Source organism: Acinonyx jubatus, chromosome B3 (assembly GCF_027475565.1).
Source record: "Acinonyx jubatus isolate Ajub_Pintada_27869175 chromosome B3, VMU_Ajub_asm_v1.0, whole genome shotgun sequence".
Lineage (NCBI taxonomy): Eukaryota > Metazoa > Chordata > Mammalia > Carnivora > Felidae > Acinonyx > Acinonyx jubatus.
Genome location: NC_069386.1, coordinates 135562933 through 135589812, shown reverse-complemented (window position 1 = coordinate 135589812; position 26880 = coordinate 135562933). Strand labels below are relative to the sequence as shown.

The 26880-nt window shown below is 54.3% G+C and overlaps 1 protein-coding gene across 6 annotated transcripts in view; it reads left to right on the top strand.

Annotated features, from left to right (window-relative positions):
* SYNE3 (spectrin repeat containing nuclear envelope family member 3) overlaps positions 1 to 26880 on the top strand; it is a 98586-nt gene that overhangs the window by 10037 nt on the left and 61669 nt on the right. For 5 of the 6 annotated variants that reach the window (XM_027066554.2, XM_027066552.2, XM_053224905.1 and 2 more), the window contains exon 2: positions 24760 to 24917. In XM_027066554.2, the coding sequence (XP_026922355.1) occupies positions 24774 to 24917 (144 nt within the window). In that variant the 5' untranslated portion in view covers positions 24760 to 24773. Of the gene's footprint in view, positions 1 to 22440; positions 23096 to 24759; positions 24918 to 26880 lie in introns of those variants that run through there. The other variant, XM_027066551.2, reaches the window with a different exon arrangement.

Here is a 26880-nt window from a genome sequence, read left to right as displayed (position 1 = left end):
GGAATTCTTAGCTCCGAGTGGGTGCTGGGTCCCAGCATCTCCGGCTTTTCTATTTCCAGCTTCTCTGAGCACTCCCTATTTCCCCGAGGTGCTCCCTGGCTGGGGAGGTGACTTTGGCGGCAGTGCGGGTCACATCGAAGGGAGCGGGGGCACTTCCGCCTGCCTCTGCCCCGGCCCACACAGTAGTTGGATCTGCACAGCCGCTGGTGAGTCAGCCCCCTGTCACAGGTGTTCTTGGCTGAGGCGGTGCTCTGGCCGGGCCCGGGGTGCGATGGGCTGAAGTCAACTCAGCCAAGCCTGTCCCACTTTGGAAGACCCTTATTGAGGTGGACAGCAGGCAGACCAAATGCCTTGATCACCCGTTTCCCTCCTGGCCACCCCTGATGGCCAGTGGGACCTTTTACTTTTATAGAATTGACTATGGGAAAAAGTCAGCGTCACCCCACTAGGCTCTTCGGTCTTATCCCAGCCCTGAGCCTCGGGGTCCTCAATACAGTGCAGGGGTGCAGACTAGGTCTGAGTTTGGACTGGGGGCTGCTGGTCACCAGCAGCTGCTGGTCACCTGTCATCAGGGACAGGATGAATGTGGTGGCATGTGCTTGGAGCACGGAATGCCAGTAATTCCCTACTCCATCCTCCGTGCCGTCGTCCCTTTGACTTTTTCCTTTTATCCTTCTGACTATGCGATGTTTTCCTAATCATCGGGGCTCCACTTTAGGCCAATGTAGGAGTTTCTGGACCCAGGGCTGCTTATCTGAGCTTCTTAAAAGCTCCCTGGGTGATCCTGCTGCACGGGGCTCGTTGGGAACCACTGGATTTTGTCAGGAGAACGTCTCCGTGTGGGGCCGGACTGGCTGTAATGCTTGCACATCCCTAACCGGGAGCGGGCCCCAGGCACAAGCTGGCATCGGCCTCAGATGAGAGAAGCACCGTATTGATCCCTTATGTTGTCCTATACATGGCAGTCGACTCTCACCTGGCGGTCTATTTGAAGTAAAGATAAAAAATTCTCCTTCTGAAAGAAATTTAAGTTTAAATGGGTGGAATTAAAAAAAAACCCAAAAAACAAACTAAGGAGGAAAAGGAAGCCAGGCATCCCCAGATGTGCCCAGAATCACGGATGTGATGCGCAGACGGTCGGCCCATTCTGGATATCAGGGATTGTAGCTGAAAGGAATAGAATGGAATCTTCTAGATTTCCAGACCTCTCAGGAATGCTGTGCTGATAGGCTGGGGGGGGGGGGGGGGCGGGGTGAGATATTTGTCTTGAGCTGATAAATGGAAGTGGCAAACCTTTTCCGTAAAGGGACAGATAGTAAATATCTTTGTCTCATGGGCCGCACAGGCTCTCATAATTCCTCAGTTCTTCTGTTGTATCTAAAGCAGCCACGGACTCCCGTAACGAGTGGGCGTGGCTGTGCCCCAATAAAACTGCATACGGGACACTGGAATTTGAATTTCGTGTCACTTTTGCCTATCACAGAATATTACTCTCTCAGTTTGTTTTTCAACCCACTTGAAAATGTAAATATCGTTCTTAGCAGGAGAGCGGTGCTGAAACAGGTCATAGTTTACAGGGCCCTGTTCTAGAAGGCTTTAGAAGCCTCTAGAAGCCAGGGAGGGGGGGCGGCTTGCAGATTTGAGGAAGTCTCTCTAACCATTTCAGTTCTGAAAGCTCTAGTTCTGAAACAGGTCCCGATCTTTTACACCTGCTGCTTAAAATAAAATGGTTCATTACTTACGACCTGCGTTCAGCAAACCTCAAGTCTAGTGGCAAAGAGGGGAGGAACCTGGAGGGAGAAAATTTGTCCCGTGCTGGCTGTGGAGCCCTGGGCTGGTGGCTGACCTTCTCCGAGCCTCACTTCTTCCATCTGGGGAGGCAGTAATAGTGGGACCTACCACATCAGTGAAGTGATCAATGCGAGGGTTAACGCATACCTAGCGCATAGCACCCTCTCCACGGAGGTCAGCTATATTCTCTCACCTCCGCGAGGGTTCCGGGGTACAGGTGGATGCGAGTGCTTTTCCCTTCAACCAGCAGACCCTGCACAGTAGACCTTACTTAGCGCTTTATGGAGAAGGAGGCCCAGAGACCTTACGGAGCTTGTCCAAGGTCACAGCTGGCAATAAATAGCAGAGCTAGAAGACTGTGTAACTTGTAGGACCTAGCCTTTCTATGCAATGCCCTTGCAGGGGACCAGAGGAGGCATTTCTAATTCAGCTCCATACTTGTGGAGGGGTTAATGCAATCAGCATCTTTCCCTTTACAACCAGGCTCTTAAAGCTCCTCTGTGCTGTGCCTCAAATTCTCTGGGGGATGAGCATCATTTGAGGGACCCCACAGACTTCCAGCAGCCCGTGGGGGACTCCAGGCTGAGGGTTTTCTGTCAGTATCCTAGGGGGAACTTTGTTGCTCTGCAGGGAGCTCTGGTTTAGAAATCCCAGCCTGGAAACGGGCATCTGGGGAAGTCTTTAAGTTTTTCAGACTCCCCTTGGGTGAGAGCGTCTGTGGGGTCTGAGTCTCTGCAGGGCTAGTGGGGAAGGCTCTAGAAAGTTCTAGAAGACTGGATTCAGGGTAGCCACATTTGAAGAAAGGAATCATCAGGCTCTTAGGAAATAACTACTGGCTGTGAGTTCCTAAAAAGTGTTATGCCTTGGTTTTCGCTTCTGTAAAATGGACGTGGAAATGTCATAATTAGTTGCCTGTTGCTTGAGCACGTGCTTGTTGGACGCCTGCCACGGGCCTTGCTCTGAATGCAAAAAGGATGCCTGGGGGTGGGGGGAAGCCTGACCTTGGATCCTGGAGGCCAAGCTTATCTGAAGATAAAGCTCAGACAAGGGGAACAGTGAAGGGATCAGGGACTCTGTGATTCTGGCAGAGCTGCGGCCAGGCTCCAAGCTGGGGAAGGTGTGCTGAGCCAGGGTTTTCTGCGCCCCTTGCACTTGTCTGAAGACTTAATCAGAGAAGGGAGGACACATGGACGTTGGAAACTAGCCGGCCGGCTGCCCCATCTGTAACCTGGAGCACCTTCCGGTCCCTTTCAGTTACCTGAGGACAGGCTGCCTCAGTGCAGGCTGCTGGAAACCCAGCCCCCACCTGTGAGCGGCTGAGAGGTGGGGGTGGGGACAGGGGTGTCAGGAGTTGGGGGGAGGGGTCTTGGGCGAGAAAGGAAGATGGGGGCAGGTGTGACCAGCTGTCCCCGGTTTGCCCTGGATTGAGGGGTTTCCTGGGACACAGGACTTTCAGGGCGAAGACGGGGAAAGTCCTGGGCAAACCAGGACAATCGGTCACCCTTGGTCAGCGAGTCATGGCACCTTGACTGTGGCATTGGGCAGTCTGGGTCATGGCTGGGCAGTTTAAGAGGGATCCGCTCTGCCCCAAGCCTCAGTGTCTGCTCAGAGCCCCTGTGCGTGAAGAACCACACTGACTGCTGTCCCTCAGGTCTGTGGGCGCATGATGGTAGAAACCAACCCACCCCCGAGGGGACCCACCCCTGCGGGTCCCAGAGCACAGAGCACTTAGTAAATGCTGTAGGGCGAATGGATGGGGGCTGAAGGTCTCCATCACGCTGGGGCAAAGGACTCAGATGCTAATTCATGCTTTGCCACTTTGCACATGCTGTCCCCTGTCCCTTGTCCACCTCCTCTGTGTCCCATCCCTTGATCCTTCACCATAAACAGTGTCTCCCACCTCCTCTGTGTCTCTCTGAGCTGCACCTTTCTCAACTCCCTAACTGGGCGTCTTTCTTTATGCATCTTTCATCCATACACTGTGGCTCCTTGGGGAAGGTCCCTAGTGTAGTATTTCCTCTGTCGCCTTTGGGGCCTGGAGGTTTCTTGAAGGAATGACTGGCACTGAACCCATGGAGCAGAGCATCATTCGTGCCTTGCTGAGGGCCTACCGTGAACCGGGCACTGTCCCAGGAAGTGGGATGGGAGCCGTGGACATGACTGGCAGAGTCTTTGCTCTGATGGGACTTACATTCTAGAAGAATCTGGAATCATCCAGATTCAATAAGCAAGCAGTAACTAGGCAGCCCGTATCAGAAGGTTGCATATGCTCTGAAGAAAAGGAAAAGAACGAGGCAAGTCTCTGAGCCCCCGCCAACTGTCAACAGGCGGGGGGTGGAGGCTGCAGCTTGGTGGCGGGGGTGGGGGGAGGTGGGGGATGGTTCCAGCCTAGAGCATCGTGGCACCTTCCTATGGAGGCAGAAAGAACGTACCTTCTCCTGGGTGGTCGCAGCCTTACTGATCACTGTGGTCAACTCAGGGTTGGTGACATGTGGGCCATCGGTCCCTTCAAGAAAATCTGTCAAAGCCAGCATTGTGTGAGTGAGGGAGAAAACACATTTTGGAAAGTCAGGTGATGTTTTGTGCCTGGTGTGGGGGCTGAGTGTGCGTCTGCCCGTCTCCTCAGCGTGGGAGTGCAAAGTTCCAGGCTCACATGCTGGGTGGTGACCTTGCCGGGACAGCAACAAGAAGGGACATGAGCTCTGCCAAGGGACCGGTGGCAAGAACCCGGGAGCCCAGGCTTTTCCAGTGGGAAGGGGATCAAACTCGCTCCAGCCCAAAGCAGGGAGCGGGTCAAGGGGGTTAAGCTTGATCCCTTTCCATGAGTTGCACTTGACGATGGAGTACTATCACCTGGGACTGATGGGGAGCTCAACCCCAGACACCGGCCCTTCCAGGAGGGAGGAAGCCGCCTCCTCTGCAGGGCCAAAGCACCCCGAGATTGGGGAACACGCTGCTCCCCAGGGCCCCAGGGGATGACTTTTGTCTGCAGCCCCTAGTGCCAAGGTCTGGGAAGTTCAGGTGGCCCCTGAGTCTACAAGGATGTCACGCGTGTTGGTAACATCCTCATGCTGAGACCCTGGAGGACAGAGCAACGGAAGTCAGTCTACAAGCCAGGTGCCCTTGGCTTCCCACAGACCCATCCTAAACCTGGCGTCTTGAAGCCCTGGCAGGAACAGGCATGTGCTAATTATAATCTGTGCGGACTGTTAACACTCGACCTTGGGCACCGGGGAGGTGAAGGTTCCTGGGGGGGAATGTCCCCAGGGTGCTCCGAGGCTCACAGTTACAAGGCAGGGGTTGGCAATCCAGGGCGTGGAGTCTTGTGGATGGCCCAGTGGATATCACCTTGCAGCTCCAGAGGAATGGGGACAGTTTTAAGCGTCTTGGGCTCCGCTAAGAGGAGAGGAGAAGGCAGCAGGTTACTTGCTGTGCGACCTTGGGCAGGTTATATAGCCGCTCTGACTCTTGATTTCTTTAGAAAAAGGCAAGCACTCCTACTTAACAGTGGGTGGGAGACCCCAGTGAGCTGATGTGTATAAACACCTAACAGTGCCTGGCACCTGGTAGGTATTTAGCCATGTGAGTTCCCAGACCTCTGCTTGCTGAGAAATCCCGGAGTGCTTCCTGGAGGCAGTGATGGGTCAATGTAGCCAGGGAAAGAAGAGCATGAAGGGGAGAAGCCCCAGGAGAAGGAGAGGCTCCAGCTGCAGGGAGAGGAGGTGGGAAGGGTAGGAGGCGAGGCTGCGGAGATGAACAGAAGGGGACTTCAGCTGGCCTGTTAAGCATCTCGGATTTTCTCGGTTGGGGGCCGTGGAGCACTGGACGGTTTAAGTCAGAAAGGCCTTGACCCTGAGCCCTTAAATACCCTCTTCTGTCAGGAAGAGAGGACTCTGGTCCCTCTGCCTCCTGCAGGCTTCTGGGGAAAGGGACGAAGTATCCTGATGCCTGAGGCTTAGGAACAGGGCAGGGATTTGGCTCCGCGGGGCCATGGCTCTCGCCAGGGTTCAGTGAGCACAGCCCCCAGGGCGCCCCGCCTCCAAGAACCACCCCCCCCCCCCAATCTGGAACGAACCCTGTTTTCCTTGGGCTGTTGGTCCCACAGCTGGAGTGCCTTTTCTTAATTGAAAAGCGATGTTCAAGTTGTTCTGTGTCGTTCTCTAAGCCAAACCTGAAAACCATGGGAGGGCGTTTTTCTTCCCCGGAAAGTAAAGTGTGCTGGGCTTCCTAGGCTGCCTTGTTCTTGGTGATGAGCGGGGCCCCTGTGGGTCCCTGTGGGTCTGAGAGGCGAGCCCTACTGGGCCCCAGGCTCAGCGCCAAGCCTTTGTATGCCCCTCGGTGCCATTGTTAGTTAGTCTGGCTTTACAGACAAGGAAAGCTAGGAACAGAGAGGGTAACAAACTTGCCCAGGGTCACACAGCTAGTACATGGAGCAACCAGATTCAGTCCCAGACTGACCGTACTTCAAAGTCTCTACCTTTTCTGTGCAGCGTAATGTGACTGCTGGGCTTAATACTTATTTGAACTTATTTTGAAAGTCGAACAGGACAGAGAAACCTCTTAATTTGTTATTAGACTGTATGTCACTTTAAAGCCCTTTAATTAAAAAAGCAGTTTGTGGGGCACCTGAGTGGCTCAGTCGGTTGAGCGTCCGACTTCAGCTCAGGTCATGATCTTGCAGGTCGTGAGTTCGAGCCCCGCGTCAGGCTCTGTGCTGACGGCTCGGAGCCTGCTTTGGATTCTGTGTCTCCCTCTCTCTCTGCCCCTCCCCCGATTGCACTCTGTCTCTCAAAAATGAATCAATGTTAAAGAAAAAAAATTAAAAAAAAAAAAGAGAAACAAAGGATACATATATTCATTCAGGGAATCTTTATTAAAATATGGCTTTTGGAGGGGTGCCTGGGTGGCTCCGTCGGTTGAGTGTCCGACTTCGGCTCAAGTCGTGATCTCGAAGTTCGTGAGTTTGAGCCCCACGTCGGGCTCTGTGCTGACAGCTCGGAGCCTGGAGCCTGCTTCGGAGTCTGTGTCTCCCTCTCTCTGCCCCTTCCCCGCTCATGTTCTGTCTCTCTCTCTCAAAAATGAATAAATGTTAAAAAAAATAAATGAAAAAAAATTGTAACTATCCCCTTAAGGAAATTGCAGTTTTAAGTGTCCCTCTGATCCCACTGCTCTAAGAGAGCTCCTTGTCTTTTTCCATATTCCTTTCAGTCTTTGTCTGTTTTTGACACAGCTTTTGCTGACGTTGCCAGCAGGGCTTGGCACATTGCAGCCTACTGGCCGCATGCCACTTGTTTTTATAAACAAAGCTGTTGGAATACAGCCACGCTCATGGCTCACTTACTATTACCCACGACTGTTTGCACACCACAGCCGTGGATCTGAGTGGCAGCGACAGAGACCACATGGCTTGTGAAACCCGAAATCCTCCCCGATCCTTTCCAGAGAAACGTTGCCGGCCCCTGGTCCAGAATGCACGGGGTGTCACAGCATGCTCGTTTTTCTTGTCAGCTGCAGCATTCTGCCACGGTGTGACCTGTCCCAGTGTTCCTTGTAAATGGCTCAGAGTCCGTGAGATGGGTATCACAGAATTTTCCCGATCCTTTCCTTTTTGCCGGCCTGTTATATGTCACATCTTTTGTTTGATTTCGTCTTGTTTTCCCTCGTGTCCGCATTTGCTAATTTATCATTTCTTTGAAACATGGATAGAACACCCACTGCTTACCGGTACCGTTCTGAGCTCTTTACCAGTACAACTCACTTTATTCTCAGATCGGCCATAGGAGGTCTTCTTCTTACCCCCATTTTACAGATGAGAAAGTGAAGGCAGGGGAGTTAAATGCACTTGGCTTAGATCTGAATCTGCTAAGGAGGCTAGCTCCGGAGGCTTACCAGCTGTTAGGAAGCTTCCAGAAGAAGCAGGCCTTTGTGACTGTGATGAGGTACGGCGGCGGGGGGGGGGGGAGGGAGGGGAGGAGGGGGTCCAGTGACTCACCAGGATGAACCCTGCCTTGCCCAGCCCAGCCGCCCCACCTCACCCAGCTTTGACTATTCTCTGATCATCCTTGTCACAAGCCCGGCAACCAGGGCCACGTGAGCACAAATTCCGTTTCTTTGTGGAAAATGGCTCAGAAAAGAGGGCTGGCCGCCGATGCTGAAGATGCAGTGAGGGGCCAAGAAAACGATGTCTCCTGGTCAGAAAAATACCGCGTGGGTGTAACAGATCAAGGGCTCTGCTTTGTGGCCACAGGGATCCAGGGTCTTGCTCAACTGTTAAATAAGCGAGAAATGTGCAACTTCTCTAATCAAACTGCAGAGAACAACAACAAAAATGCAGCGTTCCGGTCCGGCAAAATGGCAATGGTTCAGGATGGTTTGTGACATCCACCCCGTGGAATATTCTGGGTTGCTTACAGTGAGAAATGTTCATGGTTAACACCATGAGTGGCGTGGGGAGGGCTTGGCTTTAGCCTTCCCCGAGCCAGGGGGGTCCCGAGAGATCCGCGGACCTCGTCGGGACAACAAGCGGGCCCCAAACGAGACCTAAGGTTCCGGGTCCGTGGGGCCCTCGTGGCCCCTCCAGAGCTCCTCGAACATTGTCCCGGGGGGTGGATTAAAATCCTTGGTTCACAGAGACATGCTGAAAAGGTGCTTCCCGTAGGACACGTGAGCTGGTGGGTGGCAGAAGGGCTCAGGCAGAGAAACGCCTTGACCTAGAGATCCGGGTGGGAGAACCTGGACACCGTGCCCATCTCCCAGAAGAGTAAAGGGACGCTGAGCTGCCAGGCCACCCAAGGGTGCAGGACCTGGTGGTTCTCTTCCTCTCTGATCTTCACGCCGACCGACGACCGCAGCGTCTGGCACAGAGCAGGCGTTGAGACGAGCTTTGCCAGTAAAGGCACCGAGCCTCTCCCGGGCTGTGGAGCAGAGGAAGTCAGGCGTGCTGTGGTTCTCGCTTAGGAGACAGATGGGCCCGACCCGAGTCTGTGCCTGCTCACTCGGGGTCCTTGGAGGGCGTGCCCTGAGCCAGACACCCAAGAGTCCCACTGGGGAGGCGTCACCAAGCCCATCAGCGCCAACTTCAAGCCACGCGTGCCTCTCGGGCTTGCCCCCCGTCCCAGCCACGCTCACCGTGGAGGGCTGGCCCCGCCTGGGCGCCTTGTCAGCCTGAGCCTCTGGGGTTCACCCCCGAGCTTGTCTGCCTCTGTGGCCGGTCGGGTGTGTGATGGGAAATCCTGTTCTGACTCAGAGAGGAACCCTCCCCCCCCCTTCTTTTGCCTACCTGACTCACTTCCTCATTTTGCAGACCATTTTGTACCATGGCATGGGTGATGGAACCAGACAGGCCCGGGCTTGTTCCCAGCTCTGTGCCTCAGCAGCTGTCCGACCTGGGCGGCGCAGGTGGCCCCTCTGGGCCTCAGTTTCCCCATCTGTAACGGGGCGCAGTCACCCCTGCCTTGGTGTTGGTGGGTGATGGATGGAGAGCATCTGGCCAGTGCCTGGGAGACAGCAGGTGGCCTCCCACGTGGGCACTTACGCTGACATGTGCCCCAACCCAGAGCAACCTCCTTTGGCACCGAAAGGTCAAGATCCGTGGTGAACCTGACACCCGTGCCCCCCACCCCGCTCCCAGGGCCACTGTAGGTCACAGCTGAGCTTGGGGTGGGGACAGGGTAGAGCAGGCAGGACACCTGTTACCCACCACGGTGCGTGGCTGCGTGCTTTGCTGGCTGAGGGCCCATGAGGGCAGGCTTCAAGCACAAACACTGGGAGGCGGGAGGCTGTTCTCCGCAGCTCATCAGATGTCTGCACGTTCAACCGGTTGTCGAGGAAAGATCTTTCGACTTGAACTCTCGCCCTTGTGTTTGAAGAGCAGGCTTCGGAGGAGAAGGATGCCCTGGGTTAAGTGACACATTACGAGGCGCTTCCCCGCATGTGGATTGACGTGCCGGGTGGCAAGGAGCCCGCTCAGTCCAACATTGTTTTCAGGTGGTCGGTCAGATGCTGTTTGGCTGCTTGCGGGTCCGTCCCTGACCAGAGGATGCCACTCCCGCGCTCGCGGACCCTCGCTGGCTCCCTATTGCCTGCAGACGAAAGTCAGTGCACCTCTTGAATCCCGTGCCGTTCGGGCCCCGTGTAGCCTGCTCTCTGACAGCTGCATCTTTCTGCCCCTCTCTAACAGTTCCCAAGCCCGCGCTGCAGCCTGAACTTGGTCTTGCACTTCCCCACCTCCCGGCTTCCGCGCACACCGGGCGCATCTATTTGTCATGCTCTCTGCCACTTTGCGTCTTATCCAGACCCTGCTTATCCTCCACATCTCAGCCAGGGTGTCCCCTTCTCTGTGAACCCGTTCCTGGATCTCCTGATCGACGTCATTGCTCTGTTCTCTAGGCTCCACGAGCTTCTGGGGTGCCTCTCCACCTATGCACCCATAACAGCCTCATTTAGAGTTCATGGTCATGCAGACCGTGAACTTAATAACCTGCAGGGTATGTGGGGCTCCGTGCATGTCAGAGGGTCTTAGATTTGACTCCTTGTCTCCCAACTGTTAGCTCTGGGACCCTGGGCAGGCCACGTGGCTTCTCCAACTCGGTGTCCCGATCTAGAAGATGGAACTGAAGATTGAGACCGACTCTTAAGTATAAAAAATATTTTTATGGTTAACTCAGCAGAAGCCGTCGAATCGAGTAGCTTCTCACAGGGAGGGTTTGTCCCTCTCGGGAATTCCCGATACCAGATGGCATGTCCTTGACTTGCAGACCCTGTCGGGATGCTTCCGAGGGCCTCACTTCTCTTAGTTTCCTCTGAGATTGCTCAGCTTTGTAGCCCCAGGATAGGTTACCTGGAATAGGTAGTGAGCCACCCATCACCAGCGGTATACAAGAGTCTTGGAGGCCTCTGGATGGGTATATTTTTAAGGAAATTCGGGCAAAGATGGATGCTTAAGCTAGGTCTTTTTGAATAACCCTCTTAGTTTTCAGATTCTTGCTGTTTCTTAAAAAACAAAAAACAGCTCTGTTGAGATATAATTCACCACATACAGTTCACCCATTTCAAGTATACAATTTGGGGCGCCTCGGTGGCTCAGTTGGTTAAGCCTCTGACTTCGGCCCAGGTCGTGATCTCACAGTTCACGAGCCTGAGCCCCGTGTTGAGCTCTGTGCTTGGCAGCTCGGAGCCCGGAGCCTGCTTCGGATTCTGTGTCTCCCTCTCTCTCTGCCCCTCCCCAGCTTGTGCTCTGTCTCTGTCTCCCTCTCTTAAAAATAAACTTTAAAAAATTTTTAAAAATTTAAAGTATACAATTTGATCCCTTTTAGTACATTCACAGCGTTGTGCAGACATTACTGTGACCATCTTTAGAACATTTTTATTACCCCAAGAAGAAACCCTGCCCAGCCCTCGTCCTCCCCCAGCCCCAGCCCTCGGCAACACCGGTCTGCTTCCGTATCTATAGCATTGCCTGTTCTGCACATTTTAAGTACGTGGAATCATGCCATATGTGGTCCTTTGTGATTGGCGTTTTTCATTTAGCGTCATGTTTTGGGGGGTCATTTATGTTATAGGATCATCAGGGCTCCCTCCCTTTTTCTTGCTGCAGAATATTCCATGGTATGGATATAACGCATTTTATTTATCCACTCATAGGTTGATGGACATGTTGTTTCCACGTTTTCCGCATCTTTTTCCATACTTTGTTATTGTCTGTCTTTTTGATTCTAAGCATCCTAATGAGGGTGTGGTGATAATCTTGTGGCTTTAACTCGCATTTCCCTGGTGGCTAATGATGTTGTGTGTCTCTTGATGTGCTTTTTGGCTATCTGTACGTACATCTTCTTTGAAGAAATGTCATTCAGTTCCTTTGCCGCTTTTATGATTGGGCTTTTGTCTTTCTAGATAGAAGTCCCTTGTCAGATAAATCATTTGCAGATTTTTCTTTCATTCTGTGGGTTTTCTCTTCGCTGTCTTGATGGCGTCCTTCAAAACACAAAAGTTCATCATTTTGATAAAGTCCAGTTTATCTAATTTTCCTTTGTTGTTTGTGCTTTTGTTGTCACATCTAAGAAGTCAGTGCCTCATCCAAGGCCGGGAAGATTTATGATTTATGCTTATGTTTTCCTCTAAGAGTGTTATGGTCTAGGGGCGCCTGGGTGGCTCGGTCGGTTGAGCGTCTGACTTCAGCTCAGGTCATGATCTCGTGGTTTGTGAGTTCGAGCCCTGTGTAGGGCTCTGTGCTGACAGCTCAGAGCCTGGAGCTGCTTTGGATTCTGTGTCTTTCCCCTCTTTCTCTCCCTCTCCCCTGCTTCGGTGTGCTCTCTCTCTCTCTCAGAAATAATAAAATCAATAAACTTTAAAAAAATACACACAAAAAAAGATTTTTATAGTCTGGCTTTTACACTTTGGTCTTTGATCTATTTTGAGTTACGTTGTGTATATGGTGTGAGGTAGGGGTCCAAGTTCTATCTTTTGCCTGTGGCTATCAAGTTGTCCCAACACCATTTGTTGAAAAGACTTCTCATTGAATTGCCTTGGCACCCTTGTTGAAAATTAACTGTCTGTAAATATGGTAGCTAATTGTTTCTTTATCTGTGGGTCAATTTGAAGACATGCACATTACCTCGGATGTATTTATACCAAGATAAATCCTGGCCATAGCTCTGCCACTGAGCAAGATCTTGGGTGGGTCTCTTTCTTTCTCTAAGCCTCAGTCTCCCCATCTATAACATGGCACAGCTAGATAAGATTCCCAAGAGGTGGTCCGATTATTACGTGCTGAGACTCTGCAGAATCTTTCATTGGCTCCTTGGGGCATCCCATCATCCTGTGAGCCCAGCCCTGCAGCCTGAGGTCGTTGAGTTGTCCAGGCATCCAGGTCCCTTCTGAACCCAGCCTGTCTGGGAGCTGCAGGAGCACGGCATAGGGACCCCAGGGAACCCCCGTTTCAGAGCTCAAGAGAGCCCCTCGCACAGTGCATGCTTCTGACTGTTGGTTAGAGGTGCTGGCTTTTGTCCTCAGGGAACCGCCTGTTCAAGGAGTCGGATGGCAGGGCCCTTGGAATTGGATCGGGTTCCTCTTGGCTGCGTGTCCCCCTGTCACTCAGCTCCTCACTCCTCTGGCCATCAGCCCACAGCCTGGGAGCTGAGCCACCCACAGCCTTAAAGGAGGAGGGGCTTGGGAAGTGCTCCTCGGAGCCTGGGAGCTTCGGACGGGAGTTCTAAGTACAGATGAAAGTCAATCAGGTGATTGGCCTTTGGGGACTGCAGATTACAACCACTAGGAGCTATCACGGCCCGCCTAAAAGAAGAGTTAAGTTTGGAAAACTGGCCATGGGAGGGTGTGCGGGAGCCAGAAACACCCTCACACATCGCCGGTGGGAATGGACAGAGGTGCGGCCGCTTTGCACAACAGTCTGTCGGTTTCTGAAAAAAATGTCAACGCACACCTGCCATCGGAGCGAGCCACTCCGCTCCTAGGTATCTCTGCGAGAGACATGAAAGCCGAGGTCTACACACAAAGTGTTCAGAGCAGCGTTATTCATAATCGTCGAACACCGCATCAGTGGGTGGACCAAGGGAACCACCTGTGGTCCGCACAGACCGTGGGATATTACTCAGCACAGAAAGGGACGAGCCATCCATATGGGCCACAGCATGGATGCATCTCAGAGTAGTTGTACCTGAAAAAAAAAAAAAAAAATGTTGCGCCCCGTGAAAGAAGCCAGGCCAGAAATAAAGAAAGAAAGCATTTAGGGTGTCATGCAATTTATGTGAAATCCTCCAGAAAACGAAAAGCAGTCTCCAGGGATGGTGCGCACATCAGCGGTTGCCGGGGACGGGGTGTGGGCAGAAGGGAGGGATCAGAAGTGGGATCAGGAAACTTCAGGGGGTGATGGATGCGTTCTTTATCTTGACCAGGGTGATGGTTTTATGGGTGTATATGCAAAACCTACAAATTGTACAGTTTAACCACGTGTTTATGTATCAATCATACTCCTAGTAAAGCTGTTAAAGATAAAGGCAGACCCATCTTCCAGTTGATTCATCAATAAGATGAACCCGACCCTGCCCTCCTTCAGAGAACTCCTGTCTGTGCCAACAAATATGAACAATAAAATACGAACAGCACTGCCGAGCTGCGGGGTCCCATCCTGGGTCCATGGCTTACTAGCCACGCCATGCCTTCCAAAGCCCCCATTCTCTTTCTGTGCAATGGAACCGATAATTCCAACGACCTCCAAGGTTGGGAGGAGAACACGGGGAGATCCACACAAAGTGCTTAGTAAACAGGCAGCAAATGGCAGCGTGCACACGTCCCGTGGGCGCCCAAGAAGGGAGCGTCCTTGTGTGGAGAAAGAGGAAGCTGGGAAGGTCTCCACCTCTCAGTGGCTGTAAGTGGATCTTGGAAAGGGGAACAGGGAAGAGTCTGAGGGAGGAAGGTATGGAGGGGTGGGGTAGGGAAGGACTTAACCAGGCAGAGCTACGCTGGGGGTGGGGCAGCATCCCGACTCTAAGCTTCTGGAAACATCTGTGCGGTAAGATAAGACTGGGGTTGGGTGGGAGCTTCATCCTGGAGGGTCCCAAGGAGCACTGGCTTCATCCTCCAGTCACGGGGTTTCTCAAATTGGGGTCTGAGGAAGATCTTTCTGGAGAATGATGAGGTTTGGCGGTGTTGGTGGGGGGGGGTTCAGAGTCAACAGCCAAGAAAGAATTCTTGAAGATGTCTTTTGTGCAAAAAGGTGATTTTAGGAAAGCAAGGGGGGCAGGACCCGTGGGCAGAGAGAACGGCACTGGGGTTGTGCCGGGTAACTGGTTATATGCGGTGGAGTTGGGACCGATAAAGTCAAGAGAAAATTTCTTTCTTTCTTTCTTTTTTTTTTTAATTTTTTTATAAATTTATTTTTGAGAGAGACAGAGACAGAGGGGCAGAGAGAGAGGGAGACACAGAAGCAGAAGCAGGCTCCAGGCTCTGAGCTATCAGTACAGAGCCCGACGTGGGGCTCGGATGCGGGGCTCGAACTCATGAACCGGGGCTCGAACTCATGAACCGTGAGATCATGACCTGAGCCAAAATCGGTCGCTCAACAGGACTGAGCCACCCAGGCACTCCAAGAGAAAGTTTCTTAAAGGGATTTCCACACACTAGAGAAGATTTACGGATTACTGGAGGCCTAGCTAATGTCAAGCTAAGGTTGTTTTCCCTCTAGCCAAGCGTTATCATTAAGACAGTAGGGGGTTCCCAGAGATTAGGCTATTGATGAGATATTTGTGCACTGAGGAGACTCTGATCAATTTAACCAGTTGTTTTCCATCCTTTGTTCTTGGGCGGTTGGGAGTCCCCGAGGAATATCACACATGACCCACCCGGGGTGGGGCGGTCGTTTGGGGGTGGGGGGGGTGACCTTGCCTTACGCTCTTTCATCAGAGACCGCAAGCTCTCTGAGACGTTCTACAATTTTTGTCTAATAAAACCAAAGGCAAAGTTAAAAAAAGAAACAAAAACCTGCCTATGTTGGTGCGATGCTTTCAAATTGAAAGACATTTTCATCTAAGTGGAAAGCTCTCATTTCTAAAGTCAGCGTTGCTAAGGGTGGGTTCTGAGAGTACGTTCCGGTGCAGCCATGGTTTTCTTTAAAGACGTTTGCTCACGCGTATTCCATTAGGGACCGTGTTCCATTAGGGTCACTGTGACCCAACCTGCTCCCGTGGGCTGGGGTGTCGATGGACCGGAAAGTCCAGGGAGGGCGCCCTGGTTCCGTGGGAGGTGAGGAAGGTGGGGCCAGAAGGCCAGGCCGGTCTGGTGAGTTCAGGAGGGACTTGGGAGTCACCCCTCTCTGGGGATGATTCCCGCCCCAGAGCAAATGTGAGCTGCTGGGGGCCTGGCACAAGGCTCTGCTTTGCAGGGCTGGTGGGAGGCCTGGGGGGGGAGGGACGCCTGTCACTGCTGTCTGTGCTGTCTCGGGCGCTGCCGTGGATCACTTGGGAAGGGCGGTCTGGGCAGGTGCAGGGACAGAGGGCTGACATCCCATCCTGGCTTCCACCCCATTGGGTCATTGTCTCAGGGAGGCGCGGTGGGGGCTGGGGCGGCACCTGGGGCTGGCCTTGTCCGGGGCCAGATGGAGCGCTGTCCTCCTGGCCCAGGGCCTTGGGAATGTCATCTACGAGACACGTGGGAGTGCGGGTGGTGCTTTTATTGCCCGGGCAAAGAGGTTGAGTCACGACCCGCAGTGTGAAAAACCAACACCGACCTAAGGCCCTCTTTTGAATCAGAGACCAATAGGACTGAGTTGACTGGCCTGCAACACCCTTAGGCCTGTGGTCTGAGGTCCTGTGTCCCAGCCAGTTTCGACCAGTGCTGACGCCCTGCCCCCAGCGCTCTCTGACCTGCATCTGACGGCCAGTCCCTGCCTCTCTGACCTCTGACCACCCTGCCCACACTGCCAGGCACACCTGTGCCCTTGGAACTATGTCCCCACACCTTGAAGCCACCTGCCCTGCCCCAGGGATGCCTTCTGCCCGCAACCCTTCCCCCGTTCTCTTAGGTGCCCTGTGCATTCTCTCCCCTCGCGGATATTTATATTTGACCTTTGGCCCTGCTTGCCAAGGTGAGCGTTCCCTGGGTAGAAATCCTGGCGTTCTCCACGCCGTGCCTTTTTGATGGAGAGCTTGGCTTCGGTCAATTTGGAGTGATTGGAAATGCTGTTTTACAGTCAGAGTGTCTGGGGCAGGAGCAGGGCCAGAGATCAGCTGGTTTTCCCTGCCAGATACCATGATGGAGAGAGATATCCGTGATGGAGAGAGAGCTGTTTGAAAATCCCTCTCCGAGCCCTTGTTGTGAAGCCAGGGCTGGCCCGTCCCCTTGGTGGCTGGAACTGTGAAGTGGACCCTACAGCCCCATTACTACGCGGGGTTTCCTGTGTAAGCATTTACAAGGCAGTGGGCAGAGGGTGGGCTGGGGCGCCCTGCCGGCTGTGTGGCTTTGGTGCGGTCCCTTAGCCTCTCTGAGCCTGTGCTTACCTCTGTGACCGGATAAAGCCCAGTGATCGATCCCAACTCTGGACTCAGCCACCTTCGAGGGTCGTTAAAAGATCAGCCAAGATGGCGTGAGGGTTCTTTCCCTGCTCTTTGCACGTTGCTGTCAGCATCATGTTCTGCAAACGCCACGCAGGACAGAATCCCCCAGGAGCCTCGGGACGCGCCGGGCGATGCTGTGAACAATGGCCTGGCCACATCGTTGCCTGCTGTACGTCAACAAAAGAGCATGTTCCCAGAATCCACTTGGAATAAGCTTTGGGATTAAAACCAGCTGCCCGCTGGTTCCTGAAATTCCATCTGCGTGTGTGAGAGCAGTGGGAACGAGCGAGGGTGGAAAGGGCGGCAGGGCAGGAATGAGTCACGGGGAAGCTGAGGGAGTCACCGGAGGGGAACGCGCCCCGTTCCCTGGGCGCTGGGTCAGCGTGTGGTGGGGGCCCCTGGCCAGGCTGGCGGAGCAGGTGCACCGGGCTGTCCCTGCGTATAGGGCCCACCAGGGGGGCGGGAGTTTACCTGGGTCCGCATCCTGAAGCCTCTGGGTTCCGGAACAAGTGCCGGTGGCCAGGCACTGTACGACTGAGGCTGTGGGGGGGCCTCAGGTTATTGTCTCTGACTCCAGATTCCTGAGCAGAGGCCCAGATCTACCCCTGCAGTGGCCTTCCTGGAACCTGGATGTTCCTCAAAGATGATCCAAAGAGGGCAGGCTGCCTCAGTCTCCCCGCACGGCACGGGCCGCTCCCAGTGAGGTTTGGGGGTGCACGGGCAGGGGCGTGGAAGCTGGGTACGGCTGTGGTGTTTAAGAGCAAAGGCACCTGAGCGGCTCGCTTGGTTAGCATCCCACTCTTGCTATCGGCTCAGGTCATGACCTCGCGGTCGTGTGCTGAGCATGCATTATGCTTGAGAGGCTCTGTCTCTCCCTCTCACTCTCTTTGCAAAATGAATAAATGAACATTTAAAAAAAAAAAAAAACAAAGAGCACAGACTTTGGACTTGGGCCATCCTGAGTTCGAGTCCTGCCCCTGCTTCTTAGAATCCCTCTGACTTTGGGCTGTGTTCTTAGTATCATTGATTGGCAGTTTTCTCTGCAATAACGTAGGGGCAATAACAAGTCTCTGGGTGGGTCTTTGGAGAAGAAATGAGTTAACAGCTATAAGCCCTTTATCCTAGAGTCGGGTACACACGCGACGCCAGATATATGCTGGCTGTTACAATTTATACCATTAATCCTTTAGGCAGGCTGTTTTCCTTTCTGAATCTATTTCCGTCTTTTTTTTTTTTTTTAAGCTTATTTATTTATTTTGAGAGAGAGAGAGAGAGGGAGAGAGCAAGAGCGTGCACACGTGCAGGGAAGGGACAGAGAGAGGGAGAGCAAGAGCGTGCACACGTGCAGGGAAGGGACGGAGAGAGGGAGAGAGAGAATCCCAAGCAGGCTCCAGGCTATCAGCGCAGAGTCCGACGGCGGGGCTCGAACTCACAAACCAGGAGATCGTGACCTGAGCCGAAACCAAGAGTCGGATGCTTAACCACCTGAGCCACCCAGGCGCCCCGTTCCCACCTTTGTAAATTGATACTAGCCACATGACAGCCGCTCTGTGAACCTGACTTTGCCCCCTCTCTGCTCGGGAGGGGGCCGGTGTCATGTTCTGGGGTGTTCCCTAATGGGATGTGGTCGGGTCCTAAGCAGGATTCTTACAGCATCTGCATCACCACGTGGCAAGCTGGATTATTGTGTTTGCACATTCCCAGAGTCTGTGTTGGAGGGACCGAGGCAGGGGACTCTCCCAGCCTGGTCCTTATGGTGTCTGCCCCTTACTGGGGGCACCGCAAAGCCAAAGAGGGGTCTCCACCGTGCAGCCTCAGCTTTGTAGGTCCCAGGAAAGGGAAGGGAAGGGGGGAGTGGGGTCTGTGCCGACGGACCCCCTTCAGGAGATGGGGCTTGGAGCCCCAGTAGGCAGTCACTGGCAGGCAATTTTGTCGCTGCCAGGACTCAGCACCTGCTGCTCGGGGCTCCCAGCCCGGGTCTGATGATGTCACCTTCGTCCCTCCAGTTGAGTGGTGGGGGGGGCCGGCCTCTGGCTTCCCTTTTGTCTCCTGGGAGCTTCTTGGCCCTTCCCCCCCGCCCCGCTGGCAGGTCCCTGGGGTTTGTGGCTGGACCGAGTGGATTCAGCTCGCCTGCTTGGATCCTGTCCAACACAGACAGGGTCACTGGCTGCCCTGGGGCGTTGTGTCGGATGCCCCATCGCGCAGGGGATGGGACCCGGTTTTGGAGGCCGTGTGGTTGGTGAGACAAGCACGGGCTATGGAATCTGACAGAACGAGGGTCACACATCAGCGCTGAAGCCACGGGCCCATGTCCCGGGCTGCTTGCTCCATGGCAGTGCTCTCCTCTGTGAGTGGACAGGGTGGTGGCAGCCCACCCTCCGAGCACCTGTCTGCCTGGGTAAGCGCCCGAGGGGTCTCCGCAGCATTCGAAGAAGGGGCTGGTGGAGAGGAGGAGGCTGGGCTGAGATCCCCCCCCACCCCCAATCAGCTGCAGTGCACGGCACGGGCACGAGCGGAAGCCCCCCGCTCTATCTGCTGCCTTCCGTGTTCCCTACCCCTCAGGTCCAGGTGCCACGGGGACCGGAGCCCAAGGGCCCAGCATGGAGTGGGCCATTTATCATGGCAGCCGGGTTAGTGCCCTTGCCTTTCCTGGATGGTCTTTTTTTTTTTGTTTTTAAGGCTATATCACATCTCCAGCACCCTTTGCCCACTGCACGTTTATTTCTTTTTAACTTTTGTTTTGAACGTTTATTCATTTTTGAGAGACAGAGCATGAGCAGGGGACAGACAAAGAGAGAGAGGGAGACCCAGAATCGAAAGCACATTCAAGGCCCTGAGCTGTCAGCACAGAGCCTGACGTGGGGCTCGAACCCACGAACCGCGAGATCATGACCTGAGCCGAAGTCGGACGCTTAACCCACTGAGCCACCCAGGTGCCCCTTTAAACTTTTTTTTGAGTTTATTTATTTTGAGAGAGAGAGCGAGTGGGGGAGGGTCAGAGAGAGAGAGAGGGCACGCGCACGAGAGGGAGAGGGAATCCCAAGCAGGCTGTCAGCTCAAAGCCCGACGTGGGGCTCGATCCCACAAACCCTGACATCATGACTTGAGCTGAAGTCGGAGGCTTAGCCGGCTGAACCACCCACCGCCCCTCGCTGCGCCCTGATTGAGGACTTTTCCGCCCCCTCCCTTTGTCCTCAGCCTCCCAGCGAGGCTCTGGTTAAGCTCTCCGCTTTTGATCTTGGTCAAGCCTGCGAATCCTGCCGGGCTCCTGTCACCGTGTTCTTCTCACCGACCTGTGGCTGTGGACCCAGCTCCCTCTCAGCACCTGATCTGTCTTGATCCGGGCTCTTCCTCTGCCCTGGCCCCGCTTGTCTGTTGTCAAGGCAAAAATGTCACCTCTCTTCCGGCTGTCATTTGTGATAACCACACAGGATGCTGGAAACCAAGGCAGTTTATTTACTTTCTCTCTCTCTCTCTCTCTCTCTCTCTCTCTCTCTCTCTGCCGGCAGACCAGCACCAGCCTGAACCGCAAAGGGCTGTGTCCTTTTGCCTGGCTCTCTCGCTGATTCCTTAGGGACAGCCCAGAGACACACGGGGAGGCCCAATCTCTGGCCACCTGTAGCCACACCGCAGGGCTGCTTCTTGGACTTGGAAATGGAAACAGCATTTTTTTTTTTTTTAACCCTGAGCACATTTTCTTCCTTTCCTTCTCCCTCCCTCCCTCCTCTCTCCCTCCCTTCCATCCTTCCCTCCTTCCTTCCTTCGTCTCTTTTTCTTTCTTTTCTTTCTTTCTTTCTTCCTTCCTTCTTTCCTCTCCCTTTTTCTCTTTATTTCCTTCCTTCCTTCCTTCCTTCCTTCCTTCCTTCCTTCCTTCCTTCCCTCCTTCCTTCCTTCGTCTCTTTTTCTCTTTCTTTTCTTTCTTTCTTCCTTCCTTCTTTCCTCTCCCTTTTTCTCTTTATTTCCTTCCTTCCTTCCTTCCTCTCCCTTTGTCTCTTCTTCCTTCCTTCTTTCCTTCTTTCCCTTTTTCTTTCTTTCCTTCCTTTCTTCGTTCTTCTCCCTTTTTCTCTTTTCTTCCTTCCTTCTTTCCTTCCTTCCTCTCTCTTTCTCCTTCCTTCCTTCCTTCCTTCCTTCCTTCCTTCCTTCCTTCCTTCCTTCCTTCCTTCCTTCTTTCCCTCCTTCCTCTCTCTTTCTTTCTCCAAAATGTTTGGAAAATACATAGTCCCATTTTTTTTTAATTTTTAAGTTTATTTATTTTTTCGAGAGAAAGAGAGCAGGAGAGAGGCAGAGAGAGACGGGGAGAGAAAATCCCAAGCAGGCTCCACACTGTCAGCACAGAGTCTGACACAGGGCTCGAACTCACGAACTGTGAGACCACGACCTGAGCCGAAATCAAGAGTCAGACACATAACTGACGGAGCCACCCAGGCGCCCCTATGTAGTCCCATTTTTTAATACTATGTCCGTTCAACCCGTCCAAGGACAGACAAACAAACCTGCCAAGGCTGAGAACTCTCCTCCGGAAAGGCATGCCTGCGTGCTCCCTCCCTCGTCCTTCCCTCATGGTCCTTGGCCTCCCGCAGCTGTCCCTGTCTGCACTGACCCCCAGCCTCCACCCCTGCCCCCCACTGTATTTCCCCTCCCTACCCTCCCTGGCCAGGGTCACCTGTCTGAAGCCTAGAATAGTTGTGTCACCACCACCCGAACATTTGCTGGCTCCCTGTTGTCCCCAGGGCCCTGGACCTGGCTCCGAAGGCTGTGATCTGGCTCTTACACACCGCCCCGCCCCCACCAGCCGCCTCCAGTCACCTCCTCCCAGTTCCCATGTTCCAGCCTCACCATCCCCCAGGAGCCTCCCACAGCCCGCGGCAACAAACACCTCCACTCGGCCCTGCTGGCTCCAGGCCAGGTGACAAGCCCTCTTTTGTGGCCCTGTGGTTGGCGTCTCTCAAAGCTCACGTGGGTTTGTCCCCGTTCCCCCCACCGCACCCCCCCCCCCCCAGAGCCACACCTCTGCCCCTGGCTTCCACAAGACAGGTTCCCAGGAAGCTTTCAGTGAGGGATGCCCTCCTGGTCCTTACATCAGTTGTGGGCGGGCTTTTCTTGAGCTGCCCATTTGATTCTTGAAACTCAACCTCGTGTAACAAAACAGGCTCCCCTTCCTATGTGAGAAGGCATAGAGCAGGCTTCCTCCCCAAGGTCCGGCTCTGAGAGGCCATTTAGGGGCCAAGACCTCGGATGGGAAACCGTAGTCTCATCGCCTCGCACCCTCTACCTGACGGTGGTTCCCTCCATTAGGTACGAGGCAAAGCCAAAGCGAAGCCCTGTCTCGCCTTAGCGGTGCTGGTAACCCCGTCACACCTATTTTCACGCTGCAGTGAGGTTGTACGTATCTTGAGATGTCGTGTCTGCCCGTCGCTACTTTGAAATTCTGGTGGTCATTAGACCCAGCGTTAGCGCTGGTGATTTAACGTGTTAATAAAGAAGCCTGTGCCTGTGCGTGCACGTGTGTGTACTTCATTGATTCAGTTCAGTCTGTTTGAAAAAAAAAATTTTAAACGTTTTATTTGTGTTAGAGAGAGAAGGGGAGAGAGAGAGGGAGCACGAGTGGGGGAGGGGCAGAGAGCGAGGGCGGGGAGAGAGAATCCCAAACAGGCTCCACGCTGTGAGTGCAAAGCCCGACTGGAGGCTCGAACTCACCAACCCTGAGATCCTGACCGGAGCGGAGAAGGGCTCTCCATGCCTTTTGGTGATTAGGGCAGCGTTTCCCCGCCACCGTTGTGCCATGTGAGACTCTGGGAGACTCGTCCCTGCCCCTCCCGTTCCTCGCTCGGTCAAGTTACGTAAAAGCCGAGCTCTTGGAAGCCAATCAAGTCCCACACTAGACAAGTGATTAAAGTCACAATGAACCAATTTAAACGCCCGCACAGTCTCCTGTGCTTTACAAACGAAGCATTCAAAGACTGGGAGTGGCTTCAGGGAACATATTAAATGGTTAGCAAAACTCCAAACAGCTCTGAAAGGAGAACAGGTTGGGAGACTGAGCTCTGAGCCACAGGCCTAGGTCTCCCTCGCCGCCGACAGCGTCCCCCGGCGGTGACAGCTGTCCCCTGCAATCTGGTGGCAAAGCCCACCCAGGGCAGTGGGGGCGGTGTTCAAATCCTCTGTCCACGCTTGTTGAACCACCGACTGCCGATCCAGAAGAGAGGGCCAACGCAGTTCAGCCGAGGTCAAGAGACTGTGTAAGTTGAAAGTGATGCTCGCTCTTTCTAGAAAGTTCACAAGACGCCTAAGGAAAAATAAGGACACAAAAACTCCCAACTGCGTGTTCCCACCATCCGCACGCAAATCGTCCGTAATCGAGTGGCCTCCGAGAACACTGTGCCCGGAAAAGAGAGGCCTGAGGTCACGTGGGATGTGACTCGGGCCACTTCAGCCCACACCCCCTGTCACGTGGACACATCGTGGCAAGACCGCCCAACCTTCCCCTGTGAGGGTAGTCTTTTGTGGTTTTGTTTGCTTTTACTGGTTGTGGAGAGTCGTGTCTGCTAAAGATACAATTTTGCCTAATTTGGGGGTGTCATTATATCGTAAGGATGCTCCCTTATTAAATTCATTTTAGGCATACTTTTCAGTGGCTGCGTGATATCCTGAAACGCGTGTCGTGCTTTCCTTAACCAACCCCCCATTGTTGGGCATTTGGGCTGTTTCTAGCTTTGTCCTGTTTGCCATTTTTAACTAATGCTGTGATCATCAGCATTACACTTTATACCGATGCTGGGCCATTTCACCATGGTGCGAGGCGTTGCGGGAGCTGGAAGATAAGCCACGTACAATCCCTTCCCGTAAGATGCAGATATAAATAACTTTAATCCAAAGTAGGTGATAGTTGCTGTAAGCAGACAACTGGAACCGGAATGTAGGAAAAGTCTTGCCTGGGCTGCACGGGATTCTAGGAAAGTTACCCGCGAAAATCTGAGCCTCCGCGTCCGCAGCTACGAGGTCAGGAGAAGGGAGCTGTGGGCAGCGTAGCCAAGGGCGGATTCAGCTGCAGGATCCAGGCCAGCAGGCAGGCGTCGCTTAAGGGGGCAAAGCGGGTGGGGATCGTCTCACATGCAAAGTCAGTGGATCGTCAGTGACGTCTGCCGTGGACCCAAGTTGGTGGCGAAGTAGCGAGCAGGCACCTGGCTGTCTTGGGCACCCCCAGCCCTGAGATCGTGATATTCAGGCGTGGTTTCGGGGCTGGCATCAGCCTGGCCCAAAACTGTGTTTCTTCAGTTGAGGCTTCTTCTTTTTTTTTTTTTTAAACGTTTATTTATTTTTGAGACAGAGAGAGACAGAGCATGAACGGGGGAGGGTCAGAGAGAGAGGGAGACACAGAATATGAAACAGGCTCCAGGCTCTGAGCGGTCAGCCCAGAGCCCGACACGGGGCTCGAACCCACGAACTGCGAGATCGTGACCTGAGCCAAAGTCGGACGCTTAACCGACTGTGCCACCCAGGCGCCCCCGGTTGAGGCTTCTTGATCCATGCACCTCAAGATTCGCTATCCGTAGTGCCCATCTCAGACCGTATATGTGTTTTGGGATCCCCTTGCCGAGGGGCTTCAACCCACAGAGACAGAGGAGAATTGGCCCTGAGTCTCCAGCAGGGGAGCTGAGAGGCCAGCCCAGCGCCCTGCACCTGCTCTCCCTGCTCCCACAGGAGAGACCTGTCCTTCCTCCCGGGGCCTTTGGCCCTTTGACGACCACAGTCACCCCCAGCTGTGGGGCCAGGCGGACGTGCCTGCCGGGAGGGGCACTGGTGCTGTGTGGGCCTGTCCCCAGCGTTGGCTCCCCCCCACCCCCATCCGGCGTCACCCTGCTTTCTCGTCTGCTGGCCTGATCTCACGTGTTCCTGCCTTCAGCCTCTGCAGGTGCCATGACTCAACCGCCCCAGGAGGGCTTCGACAGGAGCGTGGAGGAGGCCCGGCAGTGGATGAAGGCTGTGCAGGAGCGGCTGCAGGTCAACGACAACACCCAGGGGCCCCGGGCGGCCCTGGAGGCCAGGCTGCGGGAGACCGAGGTACAGAGACCGCGGCTTCCATAGCCCTGGGGCCTCGGCCGTGTCCCTCCCTCGGGCCTCGTGTCTCCTGACTCTTAAATGGCAGGGGCGGACCAGCCTAGCGTCTCTCTCAAACTCTGACGTGTTTGAATCTCCTGGGGATTTGGGTTTGAGGGCTGATTCTGACCCAGGGGGTCAGGGTGGACCCCAACTCTGGCATGTCTAACACGCTCCCTGGTCCTGGGACCACACTTTCACAGGGAGGGGCTAGAGGGGCTTTCTGGGTGTCCCGTCCTGGCAGAGGCACCTTGCGGCCGGGGCGGGGGGCGGGGGGGGAGGCGGGGTTGGGGGGTCCCCAGCCCAGTCCTTCCTGCCGCTTCCTGGCTTCCCTGGGCCGGGTCTGGGTGGGCCCAGATTGGCCTTCAGGAGGGTGGAGAAGGGTTCTGCCCCGTGAGAAGTGACCCATCAGCTTCTCCAGGGCCAGGGTCTGGCCTTGCTCCCCACCTGGCACGAGGCAGGGCTCAGGGCGTGTGGTGCTATGCCTACCGGAAGTGCTGGTGTCCCGTGCCTGGCCCGGCATTATGGTGCCCCCATCCGAGGGCATCTGCTTCAGGCCAGGGGGCCAGGGGGCAGAACCTGGGTTATAGGCTCCATGCTGCTGTGAAAGTGCTGTGTGACCTCGGCCAAGTCCCTATCCCTCTCTGGGCCTCCGTTGCCCACGTGTAGGCAAAGTCATGACTTACGCATCTCTGGGGTCACACCCATTGGGATAGACAGCTAACAATGGTCGCTTTTAAGGGGGGGGGGGACCACCTTCTCGTACACAAACTGATCTCCTGACCAGGCTAGAAGGGGTGCTGGCCCCACACCCAGTGTCCTGCGTGCTTTCTTGGGTGTGCTGTCTCACTGATTTTGTGCATCTTATTGAAAACACCTAATCCTCTTTTCGGAAACAGTCAAAATGAAGAAAATTTGTATCATCTTTTCAGGGCCGATGGTTTAAGGCTCACAACCACGTTACGAAGGGAGAGCCATGGTCTGCATTTTATGCATGGGGAAACTGAGTCTCAGAGAGGTGACTTGTCTACGTTGAAAAGGTCTCCGGGTGGGACATTCCAGCCTGGAATTTGAGTCTTCTGATTCCTTGTCAGATGGGCTTTCTGCTTCCCTGCCAGGACACGTGCCTCTCAGATGATCGGAGACGGGCGTTCACAGTAAAACCGTGCCCGGCAGGGCAGAGAGTGGGGGACCACTTTTAAGTCATACGGCCAGAGGCTTCCCAATTGGACAGTGGGACAGTGGAGTGAGCAGAGAACCTGGGACTCTCTGAGGCAGCCTGGGGCATCAGGCCTCTGGGGACAAGTGACTTTATTGCTGAAGCTGAAAGACAGACGAGGTAGCCAGGCTGGGGGCCGCAGGGGTGAGGGTGGAGAGGAGGGGGCTCTAGGCGGAGGGAGCAGCAGAGGAGAGAGACCCAGCAGGTGGGCATGGCCCAAGGCACGTGCTCAGAGCCCCAGCAAGGCTGGGTTGGGGTAGCACCAGCCATCAGGCAGGAGCCGGGGACAGGGCCAGAGGGGAGGTCAGGGGTCAGAGGGTGACGGCCTGGAACACTGAGCCGGGGAGCTTGGATGTCGTTGCTGCGACAGGGGAATGGTAGGTTGGAAACTTGGAAGGAAGGTCGGGGATTCAAGGAGAGGAGTTGGCGGCCCGGAGCCCCTTCTCTTGTCGGACTTGGCCTCGGTCATCATCCGCATTGTTACTGTCACCAGGAGGCATTTATCAAATGATTGGTCCTCAGAGGTCAGACGGAGGGGACCCGACATTCTTTCGGCACCTGTTTGTCACGTGCCCAGGGCCGCACCGTCAGCTTTCATGTTGAATTTCACAAAAGCCCTGTGAATGTGGTTTTATGGTCCCTAGTTTTCAATAATAGAATGTGATTCCTAGACGCGGTGATGGGCCCAAACTCTAGGAGCCGATCTTG